Source organism: Balaenoptera borealis (assembly GCF_965194805.1).
Source record: "Balaenoptera borealis genome assembly, chromosome: 2".
NCBI classification, from domain to species: Eukaryota; Metazoa; Chordata; class Mammalia; order Artiodactyla; family Balaenopteridae; genus Balaenoptera; species Balaenoptera borealis.
In genome coordinates, this window is record NC_138867.1 from 103104870 (window position 1) to 103120811 (window position 15942).

Sequence of the window (15942 nt, forward strand, 5' to 3'; positions counted from 1 at the left end):
TGGCGAGCGGGGTCTACTCTTCGTTGCGGTGCATGAGCTTCTCATTGCGGTGGCTTCTCTTGTTGCGGAGCATGGGCTCTAGCCATGCGGGCTTCGGTAGTTGTGGCACGAGGGCTCAGTAGTTGTGGCTCGTGGGCTCTAGAGTGCAGGCTCAGTAGCTGTGGTGCACAGGCTTAGTTGCTCCACGGCATGTGGGATCTTCCCAGACCAGGGCTCGAACCCGTGTCCCCTGCATTGGCAGGCAGATTCTTAACCACTGCACCACCAGGGAAGTCTCTCCATTTCTTTCTTTTCTTCATGAACCCTCTGCCTTGATTGTCTTCTGTCCTCCATCCTTTTATTTTATTTTTAAACTGAAGGTGCTCACAAGGAGGTGGGAAGAAAGGAGTAATAACATTTATTAACCAATATTCTTAGTATTGCGTACTATGCTATGTAGTTTACACGCATGATCTCATTTACTCCTCAGAGCAGTTCTCTAAGGTTTATATGTGGTCTGTATCTTCTTTTATAGGTGAGAGGAAAATGAGGCTTGCAGAGGTTAAATAATTTGATGGGGGCCATACAGGAGGTGGGAGGGATGGGATTCGAGCCCATCTCCTGCTCATTCAGTGTACTGTGCCTGTGATCCCTGGGTTTGGATACAGGCCACCAGTGCTACAAGGCATGATTTCAGTGGTGCCCACACCTTCAGTAATGCTGATAGATAGGGAAGAAAGTCATTCCCATTCCCTTACCTTTTCATCCTACACCATTGGCCCCACCCCCCCTAAAATTTTTCCAAAACCTTTAACTTGGCTTTACTTTGCTAATCTCTTTTTCTAAGGACTGGAGAGCAGGCTTCAGGCTCAGAAGCTTCAGCAGGAAACATGATTTTAAAACAAGTGTTTCTTTTCATACTCACCTTAAAGTTCTTTTTAACTTTTATTGAAGTAAAAAGGCTATTTAAAGAAAAATACTGAGACCAGATAGGATGCAGATGTGGACGGGTTGTGCAGGTGCTGTGGCAATGTGTAATTTGGGAGAACATGCCTGCCTCAAGGGAGGAATTAAAGACAGAAGATGAAAGCCAGACAACCCTCAGGGTAAAGTTTTAGCATTTTTTCATCTAGGAGTCAGGGAGGGCTGGTGATTCTGTTCCATTTGCTGCCTTTTCTTTTTCTTGTATGTTGGTGGCAAAATGTTTGGAGTCTACTTGGCTTAATGATCCTTCTTTCAGACATGTACTGTTTATAACTTTATAGTCATCTCTCTGCCTGCATTCAAAGAAATGCCCATTTAAATTTCTTTACCCAGTGGTATAAAAGTTGTAAACTACATAGTTATGGCTCACTAAGTGGTAATTCTATTTTTCTTTTTTTAAAGGACTGCACAATTAGATTTTAGTAAGATTGAGATTTCAGTGTCTCTTGGTATATTTGTCAGGACAGACTCACAAGCAGTTTGCAAGCGTCCATGAACAAATCAGGTTAGCAATACATTGAAACCAGTGCAGATAGATTATCCTCATCACCACGGAGACAAAACAGTCAGGAGATGAGTTTGGTGCAGTAAGCACAAGTGGCATGATATAATGAAGTTGTATTCCATTAAGCTCTTGTGTACGGGGAGCAAAATGTCATCACCTGAAGGTGGCTGCATTTCTGTGATACAACCTCATCTGTTCCGTCAACTAGTTTTGCTCTGATCAATAAGCAGTTTTCTGTGGCCTTTCACTGCTGTCAGATGTCATTGAGTGATGTAAATGCACGTCAGAAACTAGAAACTTGACAGCTCACCCAGAGTGGGAAGGGAGAGAGAAGAGGGAAATCACTGCAAAAGACATGGTTGACAGCTGACATCTCCTCGGGGTAACTGATTGGATACTGTAGCAGCCAGCACTTTCCCCATATAAACACGAAGGAAAATGATCCCAGAACGTGCAAAATACAGAACAGATGTCTTAAAATAATTTAAGGGGAAAAGTATTATTGTGAACTGTAGCATAATGATTGTGTAAATTGTTTAGGTAAAATACATCAAAAAAAATTAGTTGCTGTTCGTTTTTGACTAAGAAAACTTTAGCCAAATGAAAATATAATATTTCTAACCATTATCTCCATCGCCCACTGCCAGAACTACAGTTAGGAAAGTTTGTGTCAGTGCAGAAAGAGATGTAGCCAAAAAGACATTTATTATAACAGTATCCATGTAAGAGAATATTATGTAGTGATAAAAGGAGGGAAAGGACAGTCTATATCCTCATATGGGAAGGTGCCAGGGTCCATTGCTAAGTGAAAAAACAAGAGGTAGAACAGTGTGTGATGTGCTGCCTTTTGTGTAGAAGGGAAGGACTTAAGGCTGACACAGTTCAGACGTGAACATAGCAAGGCTGAAAGGACCTGTTCACAGCATCTGGTGCGGGACGTGGGATGCGGGGTGTGACCTAGTCAAAGTGTGTCAGAGTTTCAAGGGAGGCTTTACTGTATATGTTTTCATATCTTTAAAAAAAACCTTAAAATCATATGAATGTGTTACCTATTCAAAATGTTGAATTATAAAGAGATGTTTCTTTATTTCACATATGAAATTGTCTTAAATGTGCAAAAAGAAATATAGTAGTTACCATATTTAACAAAGGACACATATTCCAAGAGCAGTCTGATTAGACTCTTCATTACCAAAGCGACTAAAAGGCATTCAGATGTATTAAATGAGGGTCATTAAATACTAGTTCAAATGATTTTAGTAGCATTGACTAAAATTCAGGGACACTTAGGTCATGAAAATAAAAAAAACCTGTTATTTGTTGAGTGCTTACTATATGCCAGACGCCATGCAATGCACTTTATAAATGTTAACTTATTTAAATCCTCACAGAGAAGCTATTATTTCTACTTAACAGATGAAAAAGTTGATGCCCAGTGAGTTTAAATAACTGTAGACACACAGCCAGTAAAGCTGGAGTTTGAACCTGGGTTTTTGGTCTCCAGAGTTAGTAAGTCCAGGGTCTGAGTCGCAGAGTGCAGAAAGCTGAAAGCAACATGGGCATGTGTAAACGTGAGGACAGTTGCCTTAGCCTGTCCATGTCGTCGGGAGTAGAGTGCAGTGTTAAATATTGGGGATGTCCTCCATTGCCCAGATTTCCCTGTTAAGATGCCTTCTGCACCATTTCCATGTCCTTCCAGGTCCCATTTCAGTCATCATCACGTGCTTACAATTAGTTAATCTGTAGGTCTTCTCTGAGTTCCAAGGCGGAGAGACTGTGTCTTTTACGCTGCCCTGCTGTATGCCAGCTCAGAGCCTGATCCATGGAAGTACTTAATAAATACTTGCTGAGGGAATGACTTAGTTTAAGAGGCAGGCCCTGTAGTAATGACTAGATTACATTACATTGGTGTGGTTATCTTGTGCAAACTACCTAATGGAATAATCCTTTCTAGTACATGCTTTTCGCTAATGAGGAATGCAGCTTTGAGGCCAGAGTGGACTGAGGGCTTGTAGGTTCAAGGCAGAAAGATATCAGTTTATTCTATAAATAGTGAACCATCACTTTACTATTAGGAGTAACAACTGTAAAGGGAGAAGATTAGGAAGTTAAAATCACCAGAGATAAAGTTTACTTTGACAATGGGAAATGTAATTAAAAGAATCCAGTAGAACAAAGTTGCATCAGAACTTCCACCTTACCACTGTGATGTTCAGCATTTGAGGAACTCTTTGCCTTGTGTCTGGGTGTCTTGAGACTCCCCCCCTCCTAGACTCATCCCCTGGGAAACAGCCCCGGCTGCTGCTCTGTTCGTGGCCACCACATCATTACCACTCTCTTTTACTTTTGAGGTTCTTTTCCTCTTCATTTCAGGACCAAGATTATAAGAATATAGCAAGGGGTTCAAAATAGGCCCATCCCCACTGCTCCTCCAAGGCCCAGCCTGAGGGAAGACAGGTTTTGATGGGTGAGTGCGGATAGGGTAGGGGAAGGATACTAGGTGGGAAGTGGCCCTGCTGAGCATGGAGACAGAGCGGGTGGTTCCTGGCCACCTCTCCCTTTAATCAGATCAGGTGGAGAGCAGGGTGGGGGAATGCTGCTAAGGGATACATGGAAAACTCTGCTTTGGATATTATCAGTCCCTTCCCCACCCATCCCCTTTTTAAGACTGGCTTTGGGTACCTTGCCTGTCCTCAAGTACTTCCCACAGTGCATGAATAGGCTACACATACATGTGCCCTTGTCCTCTTCTCTCAGTCATGTGCTGGGTAGGAACCAGACCCTTGGTTAGTACTTCTTTCTTACACTTCAGAATTGTGTCACCAGCCGAATCGTTACATAGTTTTGACGGAACCCAGAGTTGATCATTGTAACATGGAATCCCAGTCATAAATGGAAGCACTGTTTCATGCTGATGAACAAGAGCCTAGAGCTTGTAGATCATAACCTGTCTTTACCTGCATCCCTATCTTCAGATACTGAGCATGTGGAGTTAATCTGGGGACCTCAAAGTTTTCCCCCTGCAGTATCCTTTGTAGGACAAGTGAAATAGTCCTAATTCTCTTTCAAAATTCTGTTCGCTCAGTGGTCATACCCCAGTGGTGATTCTGGTATTCCTGTATCCTTTGACTTTCTTCTCTTTTCCATTTCACCTAAGCAGGCAACTGACTTCACTCTTTTTTTTTTTTTTTTTAAACATCCTTATTGGAGTATCATTGCTTTACAATGGTGTGTTACTTTCTGCTTTATAACAAAGTGAATCAGCTATACATATACATATATCCCCATATCTCCTCCCTCTTGCATCTCCCTCCCACCCTCCCTATTCCACCCCTCTATGTGGTCACAGACCACCAAGCTGATCTCCCTGTGCTATGCGGCTGCTTCCCACTAGCTATTTTACATTTGATAGATTATATAAGTCCATGGCCACTCTCTCACTTTGTCCCAGCTTACCCTTCCCCCTCCCCGTGTCCTCAAGTCCATTCTCTATGTCTGTGTCTTTATTCCTGTCCTGCCCCTAGGTTCTTCAGAACCATTGGTTTTTTTTAAGATTCCATATATATATGTGTTAGCATACAGTATTTGTTTTTCTCTTTCTGACTTACTTCACTCTGTATGACAGACTCTAGGTCCATCCACCTCACTACAAATAACTCAATTTAGTTTATTTTTATGGCTGAGTAATATTCCATTGTATATATGTGCCACATCTTCTTTATCCATTCATCTGTTGATGAACACTTAGGTTGCTTCCATGTCCTGGCTATTGTAAATAGAGCTGCAATGAACATTGTGGTACATGACTCTTTTTGAATTATGGTTTTCTCAGGGTATATGCCCAGTAGTGGGATTCCTGGGTCGTAGGGTAGTTCTATTTTTAGTTTTTTAAGGAACCTCCATACTGTTCTCCATAGTGGCTGTATCAATTTACATTCCCACCAACAGTGCAAGAGGGTTCCCTTTTCTCCACACCCTCTCCAACATTTACTGTTTGTAGATTTTTTGATGATGGCCATTCTGACTAGTGTGAAGTGATACCTCATTGCAGTTTTGATTTGCATTTCTCTAATGACTAGTAATGCTGAGCATCCTTTCATGTGTCTGTAGGCCATCTGTGTATCTTCTTTGGAGAAATGTCTATTTAGGTCTTCTGCCCATTTGTGGATTGGGTTGTTTGTTTTTTTGATATTGAGCTGCATGAGCTGCTTGTAAATTTTGGAGATTAATCCTTTGTCAGTTCCTTCATTTGCACATATTTTCTCCCATTCTGAGGGTTGTCTTTTGGTCTTGTTTATGGTTTCCTTTGCTGTGCAAAAGCTTTTAAGTTTCATTAGGTCCCATTTGTTTATTTTTGTTTTTATTTCCATTTCTCTAGGAGGTGGGTCAAAAAGGATCTTGCTGTGATTTATGTCATAGAGTGTTCTGCCTATGCTTTCCTCTAAGAGTTTGATAGTGTCTGGTTTTACGTTTAGGTCTTTAATCCATTTTCAGTTTATTTTTGTATATGGTGTTAAGGAGTGTTCTAATTTCATTCTTTTACATGTAGCTGTCCAGTTTTCCCAGCACCACTTATTGAAGAGGCTGTCTTTTCTCCATTGCATGTTCTTGCCTCCTTAATCAAAAATAAGGTGACCATATGTGCGTGGGTTTATCTCTGGGCTTTCTATCTTGTTCCATTAATCTATATTTCTGTTTTTGTGCCACTACCATACTGTCTGATTACTGTAGCTTTGTAGTATAGTGTGAAGTCAGGGAGCCTGATTACTCCAGCTCCGTTTTACTTTCTCAAGATTGCTTTGGTTATTTGGGGTCTTTTGTCTTTCCATACAAATTGTGAAATTTTTTGTTCTAGTTCTGTGAAAAATGCCAGTGGTAGTTTGATAGGGATTGCATTGAATCTGTAGATTGCTTTGGGTAGTATAGTCATTTTCACAATGTTGATTCTTCCAATCCAAGAACATGGTATATCTCTCCATCTGTTTGTATCATCTTTAATTTCTTTCATCAGTGTTTTATAGTTTTCTGCATATAGGTCTTTTGCCTGCTTAGGTAGGTTTATTCCTAGGTATTTTATTCATTTTGTTGTAGTGGTAAATGGGAGTAGTTCCTTAATTTCTCTTTCAGATTTTTCATCATTAGTGTATAGGAATGCAAGAGATTTCTGTGCATTAATTTTGTATCCTGCTACTTTACCACATGCGTTGATTAGCTCTAGTAGTTTTCTGGTAGCATCTTTAGGATTCTCTATGTATAATATCATGTCATCTCCAAGAGTGACAGCTTTACTTCTGTTCCAATTTAGATTCCTTTTATTTCTTTTTCTTCTCTGATTCCTGTGTAACTTCCAAAACTATGTTGAATAATAGTGGTGAGAGTGGACAACCTTGTCTTGTTCCTGATCTTAGAGGCAATGGTTTCAGTTTTTCACCATTGAGAATGATGTTGGCTGTGGGTTTGTCATATATGGCCTTTATTATGTTGAGGTAAGTTCCCTCTGTGCCTACTTTCTGGAGGGTTTTCATCATAAATGGATGTTGAATTTTGTCAAAAGCTTTTTCTGCATCTATTGAGGTGATCTTACGGTTTTCCTCCTTCAGTTTGTTAATATGGTTTATCACATTGATTGATTTGCATACATTGAAGAATACTTGCATTCCTAGGAGAAACCCTACTTGATCATGGTGTTTGATCCTTTTAATGTGCTGTTGGATTCTGTTTGCTAGTATTTTTGCATCTATTTTCATCAGTGATATTGGCCTGTAGTTTTCTTTCTTTGTGACGTCTTTGTCTGGTTTTGGTATCAGGGTGATGGTGGTCTCGTACAAAGAGTTTGGGAGTGTTCTTCCTTCTGCTATATTTTGGAAGAGTGTGAGAAGGATAAGTGTTAGCTCTTCTCTAAATGTTTGATAGAATTCACCTTTGAAGCCATCGGGTCCTGGGCTTTTCTTTGTTGGAAGATTTTTAATCACAGTCTCAGTTTCAGTGCTTGTGATTGTTCTGTTCATATTTTCTATTTCTTCCTGGTTCAGTCTCGGAAGGTTGTGCTTTTCTAAGAATTTGTCCATTTCTTCCAGGTTGTCCATTTTATTGGCATAGAGTTGCCTGTAGTAATCTCTCAGGATCCTTTGTATTTCTGCAGTGTCAGTTGTTACTTCTCCTTTTTCATTTCCAGTTCTATTGATTTGAGTCTTCTCCCTTTTTTTCTTGATAAGTCTGGCTAATGGTTTATCAATTTTGTTTATCTTCTCAAAAAATCAGCTTTTAGTTTTATTGATCTTTGCTATTGTGTCCTTCATTTCTTTTTCATTTATTTCTGATCTTATCTTTATGATTTCTTTCCTTCTGCTAACTTTGGGGTTTTTTTTTCTTCTTTCTCTAATTGCTTTAGGTGTAAGGTTAGGTTGTTTATTTGAGATGTTTCTTGTTTTTTGAGATAGGATTGTATTGCTATAAACTTGCCTCTTAGAACTGCTTTTGCTGCATCCCATAGGGTTTGGGTCATTGTGTTTTCACTGTCATTTGTTTCTAGGTATTTTGTGATTTCCTCTTTGACTTCTTCAGTGATCTCTTGGTTATTTAGTAGTGTATTGTTTAGCCTCCAAGTGTTTGTATTTTTTACAATTTTTTTCCTGATATCTAGTCTCATAGTGTTTTGTTCAGAAAAGATACTTGATACGATTTCAATTTTCTTAAATTTACCAAGGTTTGATTTCTGACCCAAGATATGATCTATCCTGGAATATGTTCCATGAGCACTTGAGAAGAAAGTGTATTCTGTTGTTTTTGGATGGAATGTCCTATAAATATCAATTAAGTCTACCTTGTTTAATGTATCATTTAAACCTTGTGTTTCCTTATTTATTTTCATTTTAGATGATATGTCCATTGGTGACAGTGGGGTGTTAAAGTTCCCTTCTATGATTGTGTTACTGTTGATTTCCCCTTTTTTGGCTGTTAGCATTGGCCTTATGTATTGAGGTGCTCCTATGTTGGGTGCATAAATATTTACAATTGTTATATCTTCTTCTTGGATTGATCCCTTGATCATTATGTAGTGTCCTTCCTTGTCTCTTGTAATAGTCTTGATTTTAAAGTCTATTTTGTCTGATATGAGAATTGCTATTCCAGCTTTCTTTTGATTTCTATTTGCATGGAATATCTTTTTCCATCCCCTCACTTTCAGTCTGTATGTGTCTTTAGGTCTTAAGTGGGTCTCTTGTAGACAGCATATATATGGGTCTTCTTTTTGTATCCATTCAGCCAGTCTGTGTCTTTTGGTTGGAGCATTTAATCCATTTACATTTAAGGTAGTTATTGATATGTATGTTCCTATTACCATTTTCTTAATTGATTTGGGTTTGTTATTGTAGGCCTTTTCCTTCTCTTGTGTTTCCTGCCTAGAGAAATTCCTTTAGCATTTGTTGTAAAGCTGGTGGCAGTGCTGAATTCTCTTAGCTTTTGCTTATCTGTAAAGGTTTTAATATCTCTGTCAAATCTGAATGAGATCCTTGCTGGGTAGAGTAATCTTGGTTGTAGCTTTTCCCTTTCATCACTTTAAATATGTCCTGCCACTCCCTTCTGGTCTGCAGAGTTTCTGCTGAAAGATCAGCTGTTAACCTTATGGAGATTCCCTTGTATGTTATTTGTTGCTTTTCCCTTGCTGCTTTTAATATGTTTTCTTTGTATTTAATTTTTGATAGTTTGATTAATATGTGTCTTGGTGTGTTTCTCCTTGGATTTATCCTGTATGGGACTCTCTGTGCTTCCTGGACTTGACTGACTGTTTCCTTTCCCATATTAGGGAAGTTTTCAGCTATAATCTCTTCAAATATTTTCTCAGCCCCTTTGTTTTTCTCTTCTTCTGGGACCCCTATAATTCAAATGTTGGTGCATTTAATGTTGTCCCAGAGGTCTCTGAGACTGTCCTCAATTCTTCTTATTCTTTTTTCTTTATTCTGCTCTGTGGTAGTTATTTCCACTATTTTACCTTCCAGCTCACTTATCCGTTCTTCAGCCTCAGTTATTCTGCTATTGATTCCTTCTAGAGAATTTTTAATTTCATTTATTGTGTTTTCATCATTGTTTGTTTGCTTCTTAGTTCTTCTAGGTCCTTGTTAAACGTTTCTTGTATTTTCTCCATTCTATTTACAAGATTTTGGATCATCTTTACTATCATTACCCTGAATTCTTTTTCAGGTAGACTGCCTATTTCCTCTTTTTTTGTTCGGTTTGGTGGGTTTTTACCTTGCTCCTTCATCTGCTGTGTGTTTCTCTGTCTTCTAATTTTGCTTAACTTACTGTTTTGGGGGTTTCCTTTTCACAGGCTGCAGGTTCGTAGTTCCCATTGTTTTTGGTGTCTGCCCCCAGTGGCTAAGGTTGGTTCAGTGGGTTGTGTAGGCTTGCTGGTGGAGGGGACTGGTGCCTGTGTTCTGGTGGATGAGGCTGGATCTTGTCTTTTTGGTGGGGAGGACCACATCCAGTGGTGTGTTTTGGGGTATCTGTGACCTTTTTATGATTTTAGGCAGCCTCTGTGCTAATGGGTGGGTTTGTGTTCCTTTCTTGCCCGTTGTTTGGCATAGTGTGTCCAGCACTGTAGATTGCTGGTCGTTGAGTGGAGCTGGGTCTTAGTGTTGAGATGGAGATCTCTGGGAGAGCTTTCGCCATTTGATATTACATGGACCGGTAGGTCTCTGGTGGACCAACGTCCTGAACTCGGCTCTCCCATCTCAGAGGCACAGACCTGACACCTGGCCGGGGCACCAAACCCCTGTCTGCCACTCAGCCAGGTACATGGGGAGTTTCTTGCCTTTTGGGATGTCTGAGGTCTTCTGCCAGCGTTCAGTAGGTGTTCTCTAGGCGTTGTTCCACATGTAGATGTATTTCTAATGTATTTGTGGGGAGGAAGGTGATCTCTACTTCTTACTCCTCCACCATCTTGCAGGTCTCTGACTTCACTTTTTTTTTTTTCAATTTATTTATTTTATTTTTTTGGCTGCATTGGGTCTTCGTTGCTGCATGCAGGTTTTCTCTAGTTGTGGTGAGTGGGGGCTACTCTTCATTGCTGTGCACAGGCTTCTCATTGCAGTGGCTTCTCTTGTTGCGGGGCACGGGCTCTAGGCACTCGGGCTTCAGTAGTTGCGGCACATGGGTTCAGTAGTTGTGGCGCACGGCCTTAGTTGCTCCGCGGCATGTGAGATCTTCCTGGGCCAGGGCTCGAACCTGTGTCCCCTGCTTTGGCAGGCAGATTCTTAACCACTGTGCCACCAGCGAAGCCCTGACTTCACTCTTGATCCAGCATTGATAGAGCCCTGAGGATGCCTTGTGCTTTTGCATTCTCCTTCGGCCAGCCTTTGTAGTGTCCCCATCCCCCCACCACCTCTCCCCTCACTTGCCCCACACTCCCACCCCTACTTTTTCTTGATTGGTTTTGTTTCTTCTGGGAACACCTGCAAACTGCCTTCATTGCCCGGGAGGGGGCTCCACACATTCCAGGTGAGGTGGAGGACGACCAGCCCTCTCTTTCCCTCCTTAGATGAGTGCCCACACACCTACAGTGGTTTTCTCTGTTGTCTTAGCCGGCAGAGCAGCCTTCTCTTGGTCTTGCATGGATGAGGAAGGGAGAATAGCCTTTGATGAGAGGGTTCTTAAAAGATCCTAGTGACTTCATTTTTAAAAGGCCAACTATCCAACTTTTAAAGGCTGAGTTTTGTAATTTTTATATGACTAAGTTCATTTTTAAATTGACATATTGTAATTATAAAATGCTTAAATGAAAAGGTAAGGAACATAAAATTTTCAGTGTGAAACAGAACTTTGGAGAAGACTTAATAACTTCCTACTCAGTCTTCCCCATCCACTCCAGACTCTTTGGAATCCATAGTTTTGCAGTCAGCAGGATTCTTCTGCACATCTGATCAAGTCGGCTCCTGCTTCAATCACTGAGCAGCTCCTCATTGCTCATTTGGTAAAGGCCAGTCAATCTCTAGTGTGGCTTAAGGGGCCCGGTGTGGTCTGGCCCCTCTCTACCTAAGGACTATTCTTGATACTCCTTCCCCCCTCACTGCCCCCCACCCCTCGAGCTCCAGTCTCATAGTCTGGCTGCTCAAGTGAATCTGCTTTAGTTAAGTAACCTTCCCCCTTGGCCCTGTCCACCTCCACTCTCACCTCTCTCTGAGGTGTCAGGTCTCAGTTTCTGCACCACTTTCTCAGGGACTTAGCCCTGACTGGGATGTCCTATTTCAGGCTCTCAGTAGTCTGTCCTTTCCCACAGAGCATTTATAAGACTATGCATTGTGCTGTTAGTTCACTGTATGCCCAGTGTCTAGCACATGTTTACACGTAGTAGTGATCAGTACATTTTCACTAAATAAATAAATAAAGCAACTAAAGCCAAAGTGAGAGTAAATGACCTATCCAGGAGAGCATGGCTACCTAGTATCAGAATTAAGACAAAACCCACAGCACTTTTCACTGTGTCTGGTTTTTGTTTCTTTATTAGGAGTCTGTGTCCACACATGTGACTTGCTCATTCTGATTGCGTGAGGAAAATGTGCTCCTGACTCTGTTTCCAGGGATCTCTGCTTTTTGTTTCCAGCTCCTCTGTGGAGTTGGATCCTTCTGGTACATTTTCTGTGGCCTCTCTTAAGGTTCATCACCAGAGCCCTGCTTTGTTCTCTTGGTGTTTTAAAGCTAGAAGTTGTATGTTTACCCACTTTTCTTAATTCTTTCAAGTGACTATTTTAGATTTAGTGTTTATAATTATTTGTGCTTTTGTGTTTTAGAGGCTTTTACTCTGAGTCTCTATCTTGGTGCTTCCTTGTAAAATGCTTTTCTTTGAGTAGTAGATCTGGGGTCTTTAACATTCTGCAACTCAGATTTTATGTTAGCTACTTCTCTGGCTTAATGACACCCCTGCCCTTATTGACTCACTTTAAAGACAGGGGCTGTTTGCTTAACAGTGGCATGTAGTCTGTTTTCCCAAAATACAATCACTGACCAGAAAGTGGGTTGAATAGTAATCCTTCTTCACATAAGCTGCCTGGAAACTGTCAGTTCAGCCTTATCTGGTGGGTGATTTGGGATGTGGGCTCGTCATGCTTGCATGGCAAACTCTAAGTCATGATCCTTTTCCTCAGCTTTAGACTATACAGAAAATTTACTAGCTGGCCTTAATTTTGTTATTGAGATTGACAAAACTTCATTGTGATCCCTTTACTCACTTGCTCTGCAAGTACTTAAAGACTGCATTTGCTCCCCCTGGGTAAACATCTTTCCTTGCTCCTCAAATGCCATAGGGAAAGACCTCTGGTCCTGCCGTGGCTTCTCCATGGAAAAGACTATCTCATGTGACAGTGATGTTCTTCAAATGTAGCATCCAGAGTGATGGGTGCTTCAGTATGGACGTAGTATACAGGTTTTCAACTTAGAATTAAAGGAATAAGTGTATCGTTTGCTTGCCTGATTGTTTCTGTTCTTCATTTTTTCCCTTGACTTCAAATTTGGTTCTTAGGCCTTCAATGAAGGAGGATTTGAAGAAAGCACTGCAGTGTGGTTTTGAGTTTGCAGATGTTCCTTCAGATAATGGTGGTAGTGATGATGCTGAGTATAAATTTTAAGGCCTTGTGTAAGGACCCTGTCCAAAATCCATTAGCACAGATTTCCAGAAGTCATGAAGGTAAGTTCTTCACTTATCAACTAAATTCATATAAGGTAGAATTAGAGTTGTTGCTGTAGCTTTCTGGTAAATTGCAGGCACCATTTTGAATGGTGCTGACAAACCAAGGAACATCATTAAGAGAAATGAAGATCTTTCTGGAGAGTGAAAAAGTCACAGGGACAGGGCTCCTATGGCCTATTCACTAATTAATTTTGTGGAAAGGCTGCCCATGATCGTATTCTGGAAGGCAGACCGCTGATTAGCTATGAAACTTTTGAAAAGTCATTTACTTTTCTCATTTGCAGTCTTCTCGTGTGTAAAACAGTGATAGTAACCTGCTCCTTCTGCCTCTCATGAGTTAATAAATAATATCACAGTACTGAGATAAGTATGTTCAGTGAGCGCTACATGACTACGAAATGTTTCAGAGGCGTTTTGGTTTGGGGACAGTGGCTCCATTCAGAGTTTGTTGTTTGCCCAAGGCCAGTGTTAAGTGACCGAATAATGAATGTTCCACTGTTTGCCTATAGATAGAAAGCCAAATTATATAGTTTGGATGACTGTCAAAGAAGCTGTATCCTCCATTCACATGTGCAGCTTATTCCTTAGGACATTTCGGAAAATTAATTTGGTTTATGTCACTGGAATAGCACTTTTACATATTGCTTTATATTATTAATATTAATTATATTGTCCTTCTTTACTAAATTTTAAGCTTTGGAAGCTCTGTGTGTGTGTAATACTGAGCCTAGCAGAGATTAAGAATTTAATAAATAGTTCATAGAACTTCAGAGCTCAGAGAGCACTTAGTAGCCATCTAGTTTAACATTCTCACATATTTACAGATGTTGGGAAAAAGGAGATCCAGGAGAGTTAAGTGGTTTACCAAAGTCACAGAGTCCTGGAGAAAGATCAGAACGTAGTCTTTCTGAAATGTCCTTTCCTACTCTTTCCAGCATAGATCACTGCCTTTGAATAAAGTTTCAATGCAGGTTAAAACTTGTGTTTAAAGAGAGCATGCTTTATATACTGTTTTAAATATGTCTCTCCATATACAGATTCAAGGGTGTATATATCTAATCCATAGAAAATTTTATTTTATACTCTTAGTGCAATTACAGCTTTTTGCCACTTATTAAGACTTCAGAAGTACAAACCCGTAGCTCAGTAATTGCTTTCTTGAATCTGCCTTTAATAATTACATTTAGTAAAGCTGTATCGAAAATTAGAAAGGCAGAGACTAATGGAAAACTAGATTTTTCACTGAATTAGAAAGCAAGACAATCCATATATTGACAACACTTCAAGTTGAAACAGATCAGGAAAACTATTTTGGACTGTTTGTGCAAAGAGGCAAACCTGGGCCTGATGCGCAGTGGCACCCGCATTTTATGGAAGCAGAGAAACTCTAAGAGATTTCAGGTAAATTGGATGTTGAGAGGAGAGAGTCCAGGTCTGATTTAGATGTAAGTCATTTGAATCTTTTAAAGCCAGGAATTTCTCCTTGGTACTAACGAAGAAGTCAAAAATGAAGAATTGTGTTAACGAAGTAGGAATACCTTTGAATTAAAAAAAGCACAAAACTCAGTTGGAGGTCATATCTTGCACACAGAAGAAAACCTGAACAGGAAAGTAGTGGAGGGCTTGTTTTGACTTACTTTTGTGGGGTTTGGTGCAGTGTTTTGACTTTGTGGCCAGAAAAATTAGTCATTTTAGTTATATTTATGTCAGAAAGCATATTAAAGAGATCCCAACAGTAGATTAACTCAGGGTGGTTCAGATATTAGGAAAATAATTAAAATGAGATATAATGATGTTAACTAAAAAAGCAAAACAAAACCGGTACCTCTTCTTCACCTGTCAGATGGGCAGTGTGCTTTTTGCACAGTAACAGGAGAGGGGCCAGCTGTAGCCGGCTGATGGACTAGCTCCCCACTGGCACCAGACTGGCTACAGACTTCACACACATTGGGACCCAATGAACCCTTCTCATACTGTGGAGGCCCAAGGTTATAACAACTTTAGAAAAATGCCTTCAGAAGGACCTGATTTTATGTTCACTTTATCATGGATATCCTAGCTGAATCTTTTTAACAGTGAACTGTTGGCCACATCCATCCCTTCCTGAGAGTGAGTGCAAGTGTTTGCTCACAACCTCTGACAGTGGGATGTTGTATGTTCCCCTCCAAGGCAAGGGGACACGTCTAGAAACTAGAGAGCTCAGGTAGATAGTTCTATACAGGTTCTACTGCATTCGCTTGCAGGCTGAGGAAGAAAGAGGGGTGAGCATTTTGTAAAAGAAAAAGAAGCGGTGGGATGAGAAGACATGAGAAGTGAGCAGAGGGCATGTGGTCCAGTCTTTTTGAAAGCCACTGTCTGCCCCAGACGAACCTGGGGCTTACATTTGATACAGCCCTCTGATTTCACAGCCAGAAATTACACACAGGGACTTCTCTGGTGGTGCAGTGGTTAAGAATCTGCCTGCCAATGTAGGGTACTCCCACGGGTTCGAACCCTGGTCCGGGAAGATCCCACATGCCACAGAGCAACTAAGCCCGTGCGCCACAACTACTGAGCCTGCACTCTAGAGCCCATGAGCCACAACTACAGAGCTCTCGTGCCACAACTACTGAAGCCTGTGCGCCTAGAGCCCATGCTCCAAAACAAGAGAAGCCACCACAATGAGAGGCCCGTGCACCACAACGAAGACCCAAAGCAACTAATAAATAAATAAATTAATTAATTAAAAGAAAGAAATTATACACAGGGTAGAAGAGTAGGGGAGGGTGGGTGGGATAAAGAGCAGGGTTGTCTG

At 40.7% G+C, this 15942-nt stretch overlaps 1 protein-coding gene across 8 annotated transcripts in view; it reads left to right on the top strand.

The window, feature by feature from the left end:
• The window catches only part of SNX24 (sorting nexin 24), a 176041-nt gene that overhangs the window by 48882 nt on the left and 111217 nt on the right, over window positions 1-15942 (top strand). Inside the window, exon 1 of one of the 8 annotated variants that reach the window (XM_082380730.1) lies at window positions 11708-13145. The exons of the other annotated variants lie outside the window; for them this stretch is intronic. Coding sequence (XP_082236856.1) covers window positions 13140-13145 — 6 coding nt within the window. The 5' untranslated portion in view covers window positions 11708-13139. Of the gene's footprint in view, window positions 1-11707; window positions 13146-15942 lie in introns of those variants that run through there. 8 annotated transcript variants of the gene reach the window in all.